Here is a 19,199-nt window from a genome sequence, read left to right as displayed (position 1 = left end):
TTTGAGCAGCTGCCACAGAAAGGGAGCTTGGCTCACATGCACAGCAAGAGGTAAGGGGCAGGCAGAAAAGAGCTAGATAGAAAACATTTGAGAACTCTGTAATAAGGAACAGGGGATAGCCGTGTTAGTCTGTATCTACAAAAACAACAAGGAGTCTGATGGCACCTTAAAGACTAACAGATTTATTTGGGCATAAGCTTTCGTGGGTAAAAACCTCACTTTTTTTTTTTTTTTAACCCACGAAAGCTTATGCCCAAATAAATCTGTTAGTTTTTAAGGTGCCACCAGACTCCTTGTTGTTTTTGTAATAAGGAAGTTATTCAACTCTTCCTGCAGATTTGAGATTGAAATAAAGCCACATGGCGCCCTTGTGGATGCACCAATTTACTCTAGAGATCTGCCTAAGAACTTTAACGAGAGACGGGAGAACCCATCTCAAATAGGTAGCTAGCATCTCTTCCCAAAGACTGTAGTGAACTTGGCTTTCTGACTTCTTCCAACCTCAGGGGAAATATATGGTTGGAAAACAACAAATCAGTATGTGTGTGTATCGGGGGTGCAGAGGTTTCAGGAGAAGTATCTATGCTCTGAGCAAATATGAATAAATAAAATGTAAAAATATATATTTTAAGAAACTAAAACATGTTATTTTAAAATCAGCCTGTTGACCCATCCAAAGGCTCTAAGTCAAACTGTTTGGCGGGACTGCATGATTTGCCTTCATTGCACATACGGTCATTCATTAAGGTCACTTTTGAAAACTGCCCTTTGGTCCTTTGCTTCACCTGACAAGCTTTTCTGAAATCCTGCTGATTTGCAGCCCTCTTCTGGAATGCTTTGCCAAAGCAAAATGCTCTGACGCAGACCCTCCATCTTCACCTTTAACTTTCTAATAACTTAGCAACTGTGATCAATACTCTCAGGAGCCAGGAAGATGTTTACTTTGCTCGCCATTTATTCTCTCACTTTTTCTGAGTGTAGAAGTGGGCCAGTTGCCCCAGTGGTGGGTATGCCTAGTGGCAGTTGTGTAAGAGGCAAAGAATTATGCCCCTATTAACTCAGATGAAGAGGGTATAGGTAGCGGATGCTATCATGCCTTAATGTCCAACCTTTATGAAATTAATTTAAAAATGAGAACAAGCATCTACACTCAGAACATTTAGAGAGCAGACTTCCTAAAAATAAGCTGCCAAAAAATCATGTGAGACACAGAATTACTTAGATCGGAGAGATAAGACAACAAAGGACATTTTGTATTCAAACACTGAAACTTTCTTGAATAAACAAACCGTAGATTACCTACCAAGGGAACCCAATACGTGTAAAGTGCACCAAGCCTCATTTCAGGGACAAATTGAGAGCAGGCCAGAAGTAAGAAGTAAAGATTAAAAAAGTATTTGAACTGGTTAAACAGCACCTACAAAAAAAGGGAGAAGGGGAGAGGTTAATGGCCATCTCAGAGTTATGCATATTGAACTACTGATAAGAGACATTCATTTCTGCTAGCTCCTGTAATGTCTAAATCCTAAATAATGATAGCAAAGTAGTGCTGGAAATAATTTCCAAGAGGTCATCTTAGTGAATATAACAACATGCACACAAATGTAGCTGTGCTATAGAACAGATTCTGCAGTAGTTAGTCTTTAATACATACATATGATTTTACCTTTAAACTTTTGACAAATACCACTCAGAAAAGTGACAGCAACTGTAAATAGGGGATGTCTAACCAACATTATGTTTTGCCATAAAAAATATTCTAAATATATATTTAAAACAAATGCAGTTTCAACTTGAACTGGTTGTGAGAATAGCTCCACTGTCCCTTGCATACTGAACCACCACCAGTCAGAACTCTCTTTCATTAAGGAGTGGTTTTGCTTTTAAACTGATGACAGACTATGACAATGTGAGCTGAAAGCAAAGGGCATACGTGGTCTGGCCATGCATCATGATGGCTCTGTGGCCAGAGGGCAACCTGTGGATGCAACACAAAAGAGATGCTGATAAGCAGGAGGGCCATCTGCCCTGTTGCCATTGTCAGGGAGAAATTGGAGCCAGCAAGAAGCAGTGCCAGCCAACAAGGAAGAATGTACCACAGCAAACTACAGCCAACAGGTGGGCAACAAGGGGATGTCCAAAAATTGCCCCAATCAGCTTCTCACCTGCCATGTGTCTCTCCCTAAATAAAGTGCTCCCTCTGCAGAATAGCCTCAATAGAGTCAGCGCCTCAGTGATTTTGTCAGGTAATCCTCTTATTTATAGAGGTGAGATCATCCAATCAGAGAACAGAAAACATACCAGGTGACTTAGGTGCCTAATCACGCAAACCAGTATCGAATATTCAAAGGAGCACTTGCTATGAGCCGTTTGCCAAAATCCATATGCCCAAGCACAAAGGCAGCACATGAGCTGATTTTCAGTAGCACTCACACTGCCCGGGTCCTGGCCACCGGTCTGGAGGGCTCTGCATTTTAATTTAATTTTAAATGAAGCTTCTTAAACATTTTAAGAACCTTATTTACTTTACATACAACAATAGTTTAGTTATATATTATAGACTTATAGAAAGAGACCTTCTAAAAACGTTAAAATGTATTACTGGCACGCAAAACTTTAAATTAAAATGAATAAATGAAGACTCGGCACGCCACTTCTGAAAGGTTGCTGACCGTCACCAGAGCATGTCTTCTCTGCCTGTGAATTTTGGAAAGAAACCCTGAATAGGCTGTCATAGAACTGACTGACTAGGTGGGCCTGCGTGATTCAGTGGACCAAGAACCCCATGTAACAGTATAGAGGTGTTCTGACTGCCATTCCAGCCCATGAGCTTCAAAAGCATTAACATAAGGGCTGCAATGAAATCCATCCACATGACAGGGGTAGATTCCATTCATCCCCTCCCTTAAATCCCATAAGCTTTGGGAAGAGTGAATTTCACCCATAGAGACAGCAATGTGAGATTTGTACGGCATCTATTCTACAACCATACAAACTATTAGTTAATTTTATGTTCAACAAAAAGTGACGTTTAGGCAGTGCTGTGACTAGGTATTTTAGTGCCAGGGGTGAGCAAGCATATTTGTGTCCCCTATCATTTCCCTCTCTCCCCCCACCCCATTTTTCTGCCCTGACAGCTTTGCACCCTGGGCTGCTGCCCTGCTCTGGTTACAGCCCTGAGTTTAGGCAAGGTGTATGAAGCATATTCCTAACCACTTTATAGGATCAGAATATTAGCTCTTTCCTCTGACTTAAGGTTCAGCATTCACTATGTTGTAAAAATCACTGAAAATGAGGAAGGTGTTAGGGGTACAAAGACGTGAAGTTTAATGGGCATACATACCCCAGGAAGAAATGTAAAAAAGTTGTATTTCTGATTGTTGATCACATTGCGAGGGTATCTCTGGTCTCTTTTTTCTGGATGGCCAAGCCAAACCGTACGAGGCCTTGGGTCTCTTCTTCCGCAGCATCTCATACACTCACAACACCTATTGGAAGGACATATTTAAGTTAAGAAGAAGTCTCCATTTTATCCCCCTCCGTGATCCAGCCTACGTCCCCTGCCCTCACTTAACAAAACAACTCCCATTTCTTCCACAAAGCTTATTAAACACAGACTCTCCCCCATATCATCCCCCAGCAAAGTGCTAAATAAACCCATATAAAAACTACAGATGCATACTGAGCATCGCTGCTTGTTCAAATCACTTGCCATCTTCTATCTGTTCACTGTCAATTTAGATTGTAAGCTCCTTGGGGCTGAGCCCTGGACTCTTTATTGGTCTGCAAAGTATTTAGCACACTTGAGTATCAGAGGGGTAGCCGTGTTAGTCTGGGTCTGTAAAAAGCAACAAAGAGTCCTGTGGCACCTTATAGACTAACAGACTTGAGGCACTATAGGCCTGAGCCAAAGCCCATTAATGAAAAGATTTCCCTGGGCTATGGATAAGGCCCTATATAAATCATATTACTGTTAATGATATGCAGCATTTGTATGGTGTTTTATATGTTTAAAGCACTGCATAGACATTAACTAGTTAACCCTCATTGACATTCCTGAAGGGTAGGTGGGTAATGCGTTATTATTCCCTTTTTAGACGTGAGGAAACAAACATTGAGAGATAACTTGACTCGCCCAAGTCCACACATTGAGTTAGCTCATCTTTTCCAAGATTAGATTGGAAACATCTGAGAAATTCTAATTTGAGATTCATTTTCTGCTATCATTCCCTGACTGGAGTCTCATATTACCATGAAAAGATCACAGGCTGGTGCAGCCTTAGATATAAGGAACTCGCATAGCAAAGAAGGATTCTGGTTTGGTTTTGTCCTCTTCTGTCAAAACAAGTTTCTGGAACTAAGGAAACATGCGGTAGCAGGAACTCTCTCTGCATTGCTCCAATTGCAGGATCTAGGCCTGAGTGGCACAAAACTGCCCTGACTGTATTTTGCTAAAAGAGTTGTTGCTTTTCATTGTTTAACTTCACGGGTGCTGTGTGAAGATCCACATGAACAAAAGGGGAAGTGAACTGACTATGGCTGGGAAGCAGTAGAAAGGTAAATACCCAAGATGTTGTTAAATGCCCAAAGCAAACTGAAAAAAGATGCAGACTTTTTCACTTCCCTGCAACCTCTTTAAGTGATAGGAACCTTAGCTGATACTTTTAACAATAGAAGGTACAAAATATTCAAACAAATATGAATTCTATTTGTCCCTTTAATGTCTGTCACAACACAGTATTTGGCAAAAAACAAATGCATGGCATATTCATATTTTTATTTCCTCCAAAACAGTCACAAAAAAACCATCAAAATTGGAAGCCCGTCATGTTTTGATTTTCTACCCAGATGGCATTCTTTGTGCCATGGAAGACACTCTCCTCCTCAGTGGCACCGACTTTCTAATTTGCCCTGGGGGAGGGGTGTGTGTGCTCAACCCACGGCTCTGTCCCAGACCTGGTCCCCACTCCACCCCTTCCCCCAAGCCCCCACCTGCTTCTTTCCACATCTGCCCTGCCTCTTCCTACCCCCTCCCCTGAGTGCCCCCGGCCTCGCTCTTCTCCTCTCCCCCCCCCCCCCCCCCAGTGCCTCCTGCACACCACGGAACAGCTGATCACAGTGGGCGTGAGGCGCTGGGAGGGGAGGGGAGGGAAGGGGGCTGACGGTGGGTGCTCAGCACCCACCATTTTTGCCCTGTGGGTGCTCCAGCCCTGGAACACTCAAAGAGTCCGCATCTATGCTCCTCCCATCACCAACTTTAAATTTTAGCTAAAATAAACAAGAAATAAACATTTCCAGCTGTAGTCCATTAATCTACTCTTCTCCCTTTTCTGGGGCTAACATTAAGGCTATGTGACATCTCCCCTGTCCTTCAGTAGAAGCCACAGAGGGAAATCCTGAAAGCCACAAATTTCAGCGTAACGTGGGTAAAACTGACACTGTGACTATAGGATACCCCCTACTGTAATGTAGATGTATTTGAAGTATGGACTATAAAATACTAGCCATGCTACAGTATATGGGGATGTTTCTATATCACCTACTTGCAAAACATGAGTATCTGCAATTTTGGCCCTATCATGAATAATAAAAAGACCAAGGCTTGATCTTGCTGTAGCTGAAATCAACGAATTCTAAAGAGATACATTTGCCAGAATCAGAAAAGGGAATGCATGTCATCTTTCAGATTTATATTGTACACAAGTTAAATTTCCTCCAAAGTATGTTAGGACATCAACTCCCAGAAATCTATATTCTTGGCTTTTGAAAGAAATCAGTGTCACCAACTCTCCTGATATTTGATGTTTTTCTTAAAGCCACAAAGATTCCCAAGAGGTCAGATTACATGAGAATCTCAGCTTTCTTTTTTTTTCTTTCTTTTAGCCCTGCTGGTGGCAGACTAAAGACAGAAAATGAAGACTCAGAAACCTGAAGGCAAATAAAAAGAACCCCCAAATCATTCCTTCTAAAACCCTCCTGATTTTCAGGCACTCATGATTCTGGGAGCCTAACATGATATTTAAATCTTTAGAGTTGGCAGAATTGAGTGAGTTTTCTTCCACATGGATAGCTGAAACTGCTCAGGACCTCCCTCTTTCATGGCTATTTGTAGACTGGACTTGTTATTCTGAACAACTGGTAGCTGCCACACCCTACAGTTTACACAGGAGGTGGAATTCGGCCTCTCTGTCCTGTTTACAATCCTCACAAAAAGCTCCTGTACAGGCACGGTGCCGGCAGCACAGGTCAATGTCTGCTATTGCAGCTGTCATTTCAGAAAACAAATTTCACTATCTATTGCCCAAAAATGGTTTCAGGCAGTTGACATCCATATTTGTATAAAACTCCACCTCACTCCCAAAGAATGTGAACAATATCAGTTTGTACTTTGTCACTGTGTCACAATCAATAGGTGTGACATCATTGAGCAGCATGCACCAATCTTTCTATTGCCACACCCTAGGACACATATTTGCTGAATTACTAAAGTGAATCCCATCCATAATGGGAGGGTTACCCACATTCTGCTAAGAAAAAGCAATGGCTTAAACACCGGAGCCTGCAGTGTTTATGTTCAATTAAATCTATGCACCTTTTGCATATGGTTCCTGACCAGGCTCTAAACTTGTACAGTTCCTTCTGTCTCCAGCTCCATAATGAACACAGAACAATTCTGTCGCTCTCCTGCTGATTTGGTGGTCATTTGGAATTCCATACTCATCCTGAAGAATTTGCTCTCCCAATCTCCTCCCCTGCAAATAATTATTACATCTTTTTAAACCTATAATAGGAATGATCCATTGCATGTCCCATCAGTACAAGGCAGGCTGCACCCTATCCCAAGGCCAGCTCAGTTTGGATCAGCAGTGTCATTAAAACATCCAATGCAACACAGCAATCCTCATTCTATTATCCACAAGTCAGTTACAACCATTTGGCACTTCTCCTGACACAACTTGATGTGCATTATACTGCTTTGATCCCAGTTATTATAGCTAGCAAAAAATCTGGTCCCAAATGTATCAGAAAGAAATACAAAAGCCCCTAATACACAGGAGAAATGGAGGAATAGGAGAACAAACAGATGAACATAAAAACGGCCTTACTGGGTCAGACCAATGGTCCATCGATCCCAGTATCCTGTCTTTCAACTGTGGCCAGCACCAGATGCTTCAGAGGGAATTAACAAAAGAGGGCAATAATTGAGTGGTCCATCCCCTGTCGTTCAGTCCCAGCTTCTGGCAGTTGGAAGTTTAGAGACACCCAAAGCATGGGGTTGCGTCCCTGACCATATTGGCTAATAGTCATTGAAGGACCTATCCACTATGAACTTATCGAATTCTTTTTTGAAGCCCAGTTATACTTTTGGCCTTCACGACATTCCACAGCAATGAGTTCCACAGGTTGACTGTGCGCTGTGTGAAGAAATACTTCCTTATGTTTGTTTTAAAGCTACTGCATATTCATTTCATTGGGTGACCCCTGGTTCATGTGTTATGTGAAGGGGTAAACAACACTTCCCTATTCACCTTCACCACAACATTCATAATTTTACAGACTTCTATCATACCCACCTTACTCGTCTCTTTTCTAAACTGAGCAGTCCCAGTCTTTTTAATCTCTCCTCACGTGTGTATTTCTGTATCTGCTTGAAGATACAGAAATTTCCCACTCTCCTTTGTCCTTACAAAAGGACATACTCAGAAACAGTCTGTCTTTTTCAAAATGGCAATGCTGTAGCCTTCCAAGTCAGCAAAGGTTGTTTTTCCTCAAGTTTCCTCCTGTCACTGCTTGAAATAAGAGCTAATCTTTTCCCCCCTTTTTATGGCAAAAGGATCTGTATTAGATTTCATTGACATTTGAAATACAGCCTCATATCAGATGCAAGCTTACAACAGAAAGCCTTGGAGATCAGATAGAAATGCATATCCGACTCACTACATTAGATAACAATGTCAAGATGTCTGCCTTAAATTATAACAGTCATCTGCTCAAACAATTTGGGTAACTGTATCTCTGATCAGAAATAAAGCAAGTAAATTTCCATTTAAGGAAGTATTCAATGCTTTCCGCAGGTAAACTCTCTCTATACGTATTGCAGAACAGGAAACAGCATGGTGAATAGAGCACACCATTCACTGCTACAAAGGTGGTTTTATACAAAAGTATCACCTTTCATGCATTCCACCCCCATCTGCAAATAAACACAGAAAAAAAAATCTTATCTGTTAAGAAAACTCCTTCAGAATCCAAAAAGCTTGAAAATCCAGTTGGTTTACAGAAGTTAGCAAGGAAAAGGTAGTCTAACTCAAAGTATTTCATGGACATCTAAATGGATTAAACTTTTATAAGAGGCATTTTCTCACTCTTTTTAGACCAGTGCAAAACTATTTCCCACATAATCAGATCACTATTCTGATGTGATTACATTTCGCTAAAAAGCAGTAAGTGAAGCATCGGAAAGATAATTTGTGTGTGTTGTGGTATAGCCTACGGGCATCAATTAGATCACAGCCCCATTGTGCTAGGTGCTGTACAAACGTACAGTAAGTGGTAGTCCCTACCCCAAAGAGCTTACAATCTCAAAAGAAAAATATATAATAAAAATGATCTCTCTATCTATTAAGTTTTGCAAAAACCTCCATACTGAGAAAGCATGGAATCAAACAAAAATCTTGTCTCATACTACACAGTACTGCAGAGTACACTACTACTGCTCCTAAAGGTGAAAGACCTATGGCTTCTCTCTACAGAATTACTGGTAGTTATGATTACAGAATAGTAGTTTTGGTAGAGAAGAAGAGTGAAATGCCATCAGCTAAAACACTGGATCCCAGCACTGATTCCCTACAGCTTTGTCACATTTCTGTAAAAAACACATTGCGTCTAAATTATGGGTTCATCACGTTTTTCAGCCTATAACAATACACAGGTCAGCTTTATCACAGCCTCACCAGTTAGCATCTGCTGCTCACTGCAAACTATTTGTTCATTTACTAGAGGAAAATGTATGAGAATTCTGGAAAATTTAATAGAAATAAATACAGCTGGAAATGTTAGTAACTTGAATGATTAAAGCAATGAACAGATATCTCAACTTATTGAAATAAAATAATCTAGAACATCTTTTACCCTTCAAGTATCTATGACAGTCTCTGATTTTTAATATGGGCTTTCACCCAGGTCATTTACATTTGATTACTTTTAGAAAGTGACACTGTGTGTTACTCTGTGTTTGTACAATGCCTAGCACATTTTTGACTGGTCTTTAGGTATCACCATAATAAACGTGATTCATAATAATTCAAAATCTATCCAATTTCTAAAGAGAGTTAAAAGTAGTTTCCGGTACAACTCTTGCATCTGAATCTCCCTGCCAATTTTTGCAGTTTTACAATCACAGGCTTGGTCTACACTAACCCCCTAATTCGAACTAAGGTACGCAACTTCAGCTACGTGAATAACGTAGCTGAAGTCGACATACCTTAGTTCGAACTTACCGCGGTTCAGACGCAGTCCACAAGCGGCAGGCAGGCTCCCCGTCGACTCCGCGGTACTCCTCTCGCCGAGCTGGAGTACCGCAGTCGACGGCGAGCACTTCCTGGTTCGACTTATCGCATCCAGACCAGACGCGATAAGACGAACCCAGAACTTCGATCCCCAGCCGCCGAACTAGCGGCTGGGTGTAGACCAGCCCACAGTTTCTTGTTTTTTTAAAGATTACTCTGTCTTCCACTCCTCCTTTTTCTCTCCCCACTGACTGAAGACAGACAGACAGACAAAAAACTATGGGAAATTGACTATACAAGGCAAACAATTAAACTGACCTCACAAAAAGTGTAGTCAAGTTTACAAATTAAATTTAAAAAAATAGATGTTTTTAAATCTAATTCCTTTCAATCATGATTATAGGTGTTGCTTGTAGACTTAGAAAAAAAATTCAGACAGTGCTGTGATTTAAGTCAATGTTTTTCCTTTAAACTATACTAGTGCTATTTAAGAAATAAATTAATGAAATGTTGGTGCTCAGAGAGGTGTCAAAAGGGAAATATATTTGTTCATTCTTAGGAATGGGAGGATTGTTTTCTCAAATCTCAATGAGAGAGGAAAGAGACTCAAAGTTAGCCAGATTTACTCATTTTAACTGCTGTATTTCAAATGACCTTCAGTGTGAAGTTCTAAAATAGAGGCTTTACCAAAAGGAACATGCATTTACAATGCTCAGTTTATCTCCACAACCTGCTTCACAATTACAGATAGATTCCCGCTTATCATATATTTGAAACCAAAGTTACTTTTGCTTATCTTTCAGATTGAGCCTCTTTTGGTGATTCTACTGAAAGAAATAAAGAGCTACATATCTTTATAGTTACATGAGGAGATAGGGCTAAAAGGGGGACCAAATATTTTAACATGGATCTTCTAATGTTCTTGGGTTACTATAATCCACCAATATGTTCCAAAGATTATTTTAAATGATCCAAAACTAACTTCTAAAACTTTAAAAGTATAAACAGAATCACTGATACATTTCTTCAGAAATAGAACAGAAAATAACACATGAATGACGCTAATATAAAACAGTGGCTTGAATGTTTTTATAAAAGGAAGTGCTCTGTGTTGAGATAAATATACACATTTTAAACAGCGCTTAGGTTCTTCAAATTTCTATGAACTTATAAATTACTGAGTATATAGAACACCTAACAAGATTTTAGTAACAAGACAGATTTGACCATAGTTAAAGCTCAAGATCCTGATCCAGCAAATCATTTAAGCATGTGAATTCTCTCATATATTTCAATATGGCAACTCAAGTGCTTAAAGTTAAGCTCGGGCTTGAGTGCTTTGCTGGATCAGGGCCAGACTAAAACTTAAGAAGCAGACCACTGTCAGCACTACCAAAGGAAAAGAGGGTAATGGACCATGATTTCACTATAGGTGCTAAACTGAAAGTGAGAGCACCTTTTGTAAACAAGTCTATCATCTCACATAATATCCCCACCACAAACAGGAGTGTTGCTATTAGAACAGTACTTCACTACAAATACAAGTATTGAATAACAGTTAATTATGTTAACTTTTAATAATTCATTTGCAATTTCTGCAACTCCTAGCCAACCAAAGATCCCACAACTTCGTTAGATATGGGGGAAAGAAAGTTCAACATGTATTTAAACTCTAGAAGAAAGACTTCTTGCTTATCTGGATTCTGAAAGTGATACATATAATATTGTCCAAGTAAAGAAGAACTATCGCTACTTACAACACATTTGATTTCCAACACATTTGCTGGGAATTTACAAGAGATTCCCTATTATGTTTTCTTTTCTATTTGAGGGCATTTTTAAGTGATCACACATAGTCCTGGATATCTATTTATATGTTGTTTGTACTTTCATACTATCTATAGAACCTTATAATAAAAAAGGCAGAATCTGACCTATGCAGTTCTGTAACAAAGACTTTTTATCCAATTTAAAGAATGCAGTAAAAAAAACAAAACAAAAAACAGACATGTTACCTCCAGTTGGCAATAATACAAATCCACAGGTTGCAGTTGATGGTTTAATGGACTAACCGGAAAAGTCAGTCAGCAAGTTTCAGAATCACATTACATCCAGCCTTCTCCAGAAAATGTAAAGCTAAACAAAGAAAGCATGTGCCAGTGTATTTCCACAGATAGGTTTTAAAATATAGCTAACGATGCCAGGAATACAAACTTTGACCTTTATCACTTGTATGTTCAAGACGATCCCTTAAAGAGCTTTTTGTTATGAAAGCTTATAGTCAAACCACCACAGCTGGAATTTAACACCTATCCACTTCCCTGACCTTGTTTTTTCCTGTTGTCCCACAAAACAACAAAGCAATCTGGACAATTTTGTTGACTGGGCAGAGAGCAGAAACCTACAAACCAAACTAAATGTCTCCAGGAATGCTGAATGGCAACAGTTCATCTCCACACATCACTTATGCAGGTGCAGTATGTCCACCCATTTGATAAATTTGTAATGGAACTTATAGTAGGAAAGCAGATATTTCTGTGGTATAGACTTGTGTGGCCATTCCTAGAGGCAAATATTTAACTTCTTAGGAAGATATCCAACTACATTTAACATTCTTTCAAGTCCTCACTGAAATCTTATATTTTGTTCACTGAAGATAGAATTCTAAAGCTCATGATTTCTGCTTTAACATCCTGCACTCGCATATACGGGCTAGTCTTTTGCTAGGCACAATAATTATTAATGAATTGTTGTAACAGCAGTTGGTGTTTTAGCAGATCAAGGCTAGGTCCGCGTCTTCAAGAGTTAACAATAAAATTTAGACAAATCACAGGATAACTGCTTAAGTGAAAGAAAGTGTGGAAAGCTGTTAGCGAGGAGATCAACATAGAAAAACTACAGGAAGCCTCTTTAGTGTTTTCTTTCTTCCCCTTTGGAAACGGAAGGATCTTAACCTCTCAAAAATGCATTTGATGACGCTGATCAATTGGAACCAGGAACAATCTGTCATATTATTGAAAGTTTGCTCTTGACTTTTCCTTGTAGGTTATTGAGAAGTCAATCAATAAGTCACCCCTTAAAGGTGAAGTTTTCAACTTTTTCCAGCATAAGTCATTTGTTTTCCTTAAAGAACTGTACACAGACCCTAAATGCCAAACCTCAAATTGCTTGCTTAATCAACCAATGCATGTTCATTTTTTTAAAACAGGATTCGTGTTAGGGAAATAAAGCTTTAAGAACTTGATTGTGTAGGAGGGAGATGCAAGTTTACCTGGAAGACCAACGGATTTCTTTTCCTTGGGACAGGTTTTTGTTTGGTTTAGATGTTTTTTTGTTGTTGTTGTTGTTTTCTGGGGGAGGAAAGGGAATGGCAATAGTGGACGAGGATGTTGGAAAATATTTTACTATTCCTATGAAACCATTAATACATTCAAATTGCTTTTTTAAAACCAAGAAAAGACCGGACACTTTTTGAATGGGTACCGACCTATTACACTACCCCTATCATGTGGAGATGTAGTTAGGATTAGTTAACACATTTCAAAACTCAATAATCTAAGTATTATTCTACGTAAGAGTAACACAATCAACATTTGAAGAGTCTTTCTACATAAATGAATCATCAACGGCTAAAGTTAGAAACACTCAAGATATTTCTACTTTTTTCAAATGGAACTAAAAATATTGCCATTAGCTACTACTGTTATTTAAATTATATTATATTTTCTACTTTATACTCTATTCTACTACTAATCCTGATAAACACCTGCAGTATCAGAGTAGCAGTCACTGACGTATATAGTCCTTTAGCTAAAAGCACTTTACTCTAAAATAAAATTTTTACTGAATTTTTCAATTACTTCCTTTTTTAAATAAGATACAAAAACATTAAAACGAAAACTTTCACAGAGTATGAAAACAAGTTGTTCTATATTCAAATCAAGCACTTACTGTTTGGGTGAAAAACTTACTAACAGCATTAACCCAAGTTATAGGTTTCTACAACATCCATACTTTATCACAACAGTTATGATTTCAAAGGGTCAGAAAAGTTATGTAAAAATCTCATTCAACTTGTTGATATCATTTGCAACTTTGAGTTGTATCTACTGTCTCTGTTGACTGAGGCCCTTTTATCCTGCAAAAGGATCCATGTGGATCCAATTTCAGATAGGCTCTGTCAGTACAGGCATCCAATTCATGCATACCCAATAGCAGAACTGGGCCCTGGACTAAGTGTTTTTTAGGATCGCAGAGTCAGTACAGCTATAGAACAGTGAGCTGGGTTCTACCCTGCCACATGCACAATCAGCAGAACTGTTATCTATAGTTCGGATCCTGCCAGGGCCGGCTCCAGTGTTTTTGCCACCCCAAGCGGCGGAAAAAAAAGTAAAAATAAAAAAGCCGCAATCGGCGGCACTTCAGCAGCAGCTCTACCTTCTCTACCAGCTCTTCATTCTTCAGTGGCAAGTCCTTCCCTCCGAGAGGGACCGAGGGACCCGCCGCCGAAGACCCGTACGTGCCGCCCCTTTGCGTTGGCCACCCCAAGCACCTGCTTGCTGTGCTGGTGCCTGGAGCCGGCCCTGGATCCTGCAGTTAGAAATATGCAGTTCAGACCCACAAAGCACTGATGAAGTAAGAGAGGCTCCACACAAGTGGACCTCTGTGCTTGGGAGGGTCTGTCAGGGGCCTAAATTCTGGTTACCAAAACTTTATTACTGGTGGCAAGAGGCAGAAAGACAACATCTTGATTTGCAGATAATCAGGCTAAGTTTGCAGTAATAGCCATACAAAAAAAATCCATTGTCAACTGATTAAAATTTATACAGAGGTCATTGAGAGATACCCATGGAAACATTTTGGGGAGCACTTTTCAGAGGATACCACCACTTTGCCATTAGATTCTCCTGACTTTTTAAACTGATCCACATTATTTAGAATGTTTTTATTGTTTTAAAGTCTATTGCATTGTAATTGGCTGTGCGGCAGGCCAAGTGCCTCAGAGAAGGCAGGCACTAGTTAAATAAAGGCGCCGATCCTACACTTGACTTCGCATGAGAGAAACACCGTACATGTTTGTAGCCCCTTTGAAATCAACGCAGCTCTACACAGATGCAGAGGTTTGCCCACACCGTCAGATGCAGGATAGGGGCCAAAAATCATTTGTTCATCTATTCACTCCAATCCCTCCCTGTTGATTACAAGTGAGCTAATTTACCACTTTAATGGAACCATTAAGATGTAGCTCAATATCATAACAGAGAAACCAGGTGACTTATTACTGGAATCCTTGTCCTTCCTCATCCCATTTCCAATTATTCTTTGGTTTTCCTCACTTGCTGCATCACATCGATTATTATTTATTACTTTCATTACCACATCACCTAGGAGCCAGAGTCATGGAGCAGGATCCCACTGTGCTAGGTGCTGTACAAATGCAGAACAAAAAAACAGTCTCTGCCTCTACATAGTCTCTACGTAGGCACAGCAGTCTTCCTGCATGATCTACATAGTAGGAACGGGACTTTAGATTAGAAGGTGCTCAGGGTACAGATCAGGTCTTTGCATATGTTCTTTGATATGCTTGGCACATTTGGGTACTGTCCATAACAAGAAAGCAAACCACAGCTTTTTGTCTCAGGATACATAACCCCCAGAAGTCCCTACAAAAGTATGGGCTGTGACACCATCAACATTTTGAGATTACTCAATACCATGTCTCTTTTAGAACTGACGGATTATAGACTACAGAGAGTGGTTATCAGGATGTCATGGCTAAATTGGCATTTTTATTTGGGTGAGATAACTGTATAACTCAGTCAAGACCAGACCACAGTGACAAGAAAATTGTGAAAAACATATCCATTATTCAAGCAATACAACTGCAGAATTCAGAAGTCACCCTTGACTGCACACATGGGGGTCAATGTTATGGCTATGGCCAAGAATGGCTACTACCGGTACCATTACCAACTTATTAAAACACCTGTTTCTTCTTGACATGGACCAGAACCATCCTTTCCTTTGTCCCATCTCAGTAACGGTACTGTAATGAGTTCCTCATTCTTTCCCCCTTGAAATGAATCTGGAGGCTGAAACTGAAATGGACCATGGCTGTTGCCTTGTTAGGAGGAGGAAGATCAGTAACATGGACTTGCCCTACACTGGCTGCAAGTATTTCAAACAGTTCTAGCTCTTTGTATTAGTATATGAAGTCATTCATTTAGGTCTCTGAGTATATGAACAATCTCCTCTGGCCTTATGTGCCATCCCAGCAGTTACATTCAGTTTGAGAGGTCTACTGTTAAATTAGGGTCAGAAACTTTAAGGTCAGAAGGGACCTTTGGTCAATTATTATTATTTATTTATATTACAGTAGCACATAGAGACTCCAATCAGAGACGTGGACCTCATTGTGCTAGGCACTATACACACAGATAATGAATGCTGCAAAGAGTCTCTTACAATCTAAGCAGCAATTAAAACCCTGGATATCTTTTTTGGGGGGCTGTATATTATTATTAATTATTATTTGTACTGCAGTACTACATAGAACACCCAGTCATGGGCCAGGACTCCATTCTGCACCTGCTACCATTTTCTCCCTGTTCCCCTCTAACTAGTTGGAAATGGATCCTTTTGTGCCAGGGGCTTGAGATGGATGACTGATACTGTCTGACTGGTTAGTCTCTCTTTAGACTTATAATATTTTTGGGGAGGGGGGAAGGAGGCCTCTTTGCTTTGCTTAGGTACTTTGACAATGCACCCAGTATATTGATTAAATAACTGATTTATGTCACAGGCTGTTTGACAAAAGACAAGACTGAAAATCATTGTAAATAAGTCACTTCTCTGGAGTATGACTGTCTTTAAAAAAAGAGAGATCAGGACTTGTATAAAGAAAAACAAAAGTCACAGAATCTCAAACCACTACAATCAATGCAGCATCATAAGATTGCAAGCTGTCAACAGTTCTTGCTAGCACAGACAATATTGCCTCCAAGTTAGAGCTCCCTAGCCAGTGACAGAGGGCTAGTGCTTAGGTTACATCAGGGTAATTGCTGTCAGCGTCTGCTAACAAGGCACACCACAACAGAATGCCCAAGAGAGACCTATGGAGATCATGGAGACCTCTAAGAAAGCAAATCAGCTAAGGAGCATTGAGGAATATCTTAAGCCCCTCATATAGCTGATCCTTTATCTCATAACTGAACTTTAAGCAGTGGCCAACCCAGGAACTGTCATAACAGATTACTACATGTTCCACAGTCTAGTCCTCAGTGTCCAGGCCAACTTCACATTATTACATCAACATACTATCAGCTACACAACAGAAACCTTATCCATCAACAGAACATTTTAGCTGAAGTTGTTGAGCAACCTACAAAGAATCCAAATCACAATTACTAACCAAAAATATAACAAGATGGTAATTGACATGTACTCTTCCTTATTTGTTCCAACACAATCATTATTTCTTTTGAGATTTTGGTCTATTTGCTACAATTGTATACCATATTTTTTTTTAAAAAAGATTAATTTGTCATTGGATCACAATTTGTCATCATAATACAACATTACTTTCCAGTCAGCAAGCTTGGATTCCTAATCTAGACACACATTTTGTACTGGTATATTGTTGTCAGTTAGGGCTGTGATTTTTTTAACTGAAATAGTTATACCAGTACAACCCCTAGTGTGGGCACAGTTACATTGGTATAAAGCACTGGTACAGCTTATTCCCTTACCTGCATGGGAATAACTATACCAGTATAAACCACCTTTATATCAATATAATCAATACATCATCAGGGATTGTACTGCTTTAGCTATACCAATATAATTAAAATGGTAACATTTGTGAGGAGATATAATCCTTTGTTATAGTTATAAATATATTTCTGTTCCTGAAAACAAGCGTATTGTCATTCATAAAACCCCACTCAGCGAAGCAACAACCTGCAATCTGCCAACACTGAGCTAAGCAACACAACGATCCTGATCAAATGTTAATGTTAAATGATAAATACATTAAATGAAAATCTGTATTCAAATGGCTTGCCACACGCATGCCCCCGCCACAGGATAATCTATTGACAAGCCATCCAGCCAAGGTTTTCATAGCCATCCCAATCACCATGGTGCCTGAGTGCCATTGAAACATATGGGCTGATTTTCAGAGGAACTGAACTCCCATTGAGGGAGTCAATACATCTGAAAATCTGGCCATTGCCAGTTTGTTCCTGATCACTAAGGCTTAGAGCTGTCAGGCTATTTCTTTGTTGAAATTTGTTTAAGAAAGAAAAACTGGGTGTGTTGATCTCTTCATAACAGCAGTAATAGGAGTGCCGAGTGACTTCATCTGAGGCTCATTCCTCAAGCTTGTCAATATAGGAGCCTCCAAGAGGTCTCTATTGTTTTATTTCGCCACAGGTCCTGCTGTCACAGGGAGAGATGGCAGGGGGTTTTGAAGCCAGCAGGGCTCTCCGCCTGCACGAGGGCCTATGATTTTAGCGTAACAAAATGTTGCCGTGGCAGGATCCTGCCTTTTCTTGCAGTTTTGCAGGGCTGGGATCGCAGCGCTGGGTGTGCCACCGACAATGGCGTCAGGAACAACCTGCCGGAAGGCTGCTGCGGCGGCCGCCGCCTTACAGGACCGTGGCCAGGCAGCCCCGGGCGAGAGAGGAGACCTAGATTTGTCCCTTAGTAATGCCACCCTTCCAACACCAGCTCTCAGCCTCCCCGGGGGCTCCTGCAAGACCAGCGACCCTCCTAGGTCCCCTCCCGAGAAGGGCGCTTTCCCCAGTACGACCTCCCCTTCCCAAAGGAGAGGGGATCCCCTAACGCCAGACCCGCTGTGTCTCCTTTCCTGGGCGGGTTGTGCTGCTGAGCGGGGGCAGGGCCCTGCTGGAACAAACAAAGGCGAGCCGGGCCCCCTGCGCCCCAGCCAGCCACATGGCGAGAGAGCCGGGGTCCCCTGCGCTGCCGGGACTCCTCAGCCGGGCTCCTCTCCCCAGCCCAGGGAGGAGAAGGAGAAGAGCAATCCCCACCGATCGCTCCCTCCCTTCCCCCGAGAGCGGACCAGGGAACCGGTTCCAGGGCGGGGCTGGCTGCCCAGCATCAGCCGGAGCCCAGCCGGACACATCAGCCCCCAGGCACAGGGCAGGGCCCAAGAGGGGCGCAGCCCCCTGCAGCCGCGGGGCAGCAGCCCAGCCAGCCGGGCACCGGGGAACGCGAAGCCGGGCATGGGGAGGGGGTTTGGGGAAGGGCGGCAGCCGCGGGACCGGAGGGGAGCGCCCGCTGCGGACCCCGCGCTCACCCGCTCCGGTGCTTGCTGTCCATCCGCTTCTTCTGCCTGACTGGCTGCAGGGGGATGTTATCGGTCATGGCCGCGGCGGCTGGGCGCAGCCGGGGAGGAGCGGAGTGGGATCGGCTTCCCAGCAGCGCCTCGGCTCGGCCTCTCCGCGGTCTGACAGCGTCGGGTGGGGGGCTGGGCCGGGCTTCCAGCACGCAGGTAACGTGCCGGCTCGCCGCCTGCCACTCACACCAGCCGGGCTCAGGCCCCCTCCGCTGGGCGCTGCACCCCGTCTGCACCTCCTCCAGCTGAGCTACTAGCGCTGCACCCCTGCACGCCAGCCGCTCAACACTGCACCCCTGCACGCCAGCCGCTCGACACTGCACCCCATCCCA

General features: G+C 41.6%; 1 protein-coding gene across 3 annotated transcripts in view; it reads right to left on the bottom strand.

The window, feature by feature from the left end:
- The window catches only part of ATP9A (ATPase phospholipid transporting 9A (putative)), an 89,037-nt gene extending 70,130 nt beyond the window's left edge, over positions 1-18,907 (bottom strand). For 2 of the 3 annotated variants that reach the window (XM_026652798.2, XM_026652799.2), the window contains exons 1-3: positions 18,829-18,907; positions 3,344-3,488; positions 1,304-1,417 (exon numbers count right to left, since the gene is read on the bottom strand). In XM_026652798.2, coding sequence (XP_026508583.1) covers positions 1,304-1,417; positions 3,344-3,488; positions 18,829-18,896 — 327 coding nt within the window. In that variant the 5' untranslated portion in view covers positions 18,897-18,907. Of the gene's footprint in view, positions 1-1,303; positions 1,418-3,343; positions 3,489-6,592; positions 6,751-18,828 lie in introns of those variants that run through there. The other variant, XM_026652800.2, reaches the window with a different exon arrangement.
- Between the last annotated feature and the right edge of the window lie 292 nt (positions 18,908-19,199).

This window comes from Terrapene carolina, unplaced genomic scaffold, assembly GCF_002925995.2.
Source record: "Terrapene carolina triunguis isolate 2854851 unplaced genomic scaffold, T_m_triunguis-2.0 Scaffold130, whole genome shotgun sequence".
Taxonomy (NCBI): Eukaryota; Metazoa; Chordata; order Testudines; family Emydidae; genus Terrapene; species Terrapene triunguis.
The sequence above is the reverse complement of the archived record's forward strand: the minus strand, read 5'-3'. Positions and strand labels throughout refer to the sequence as shown.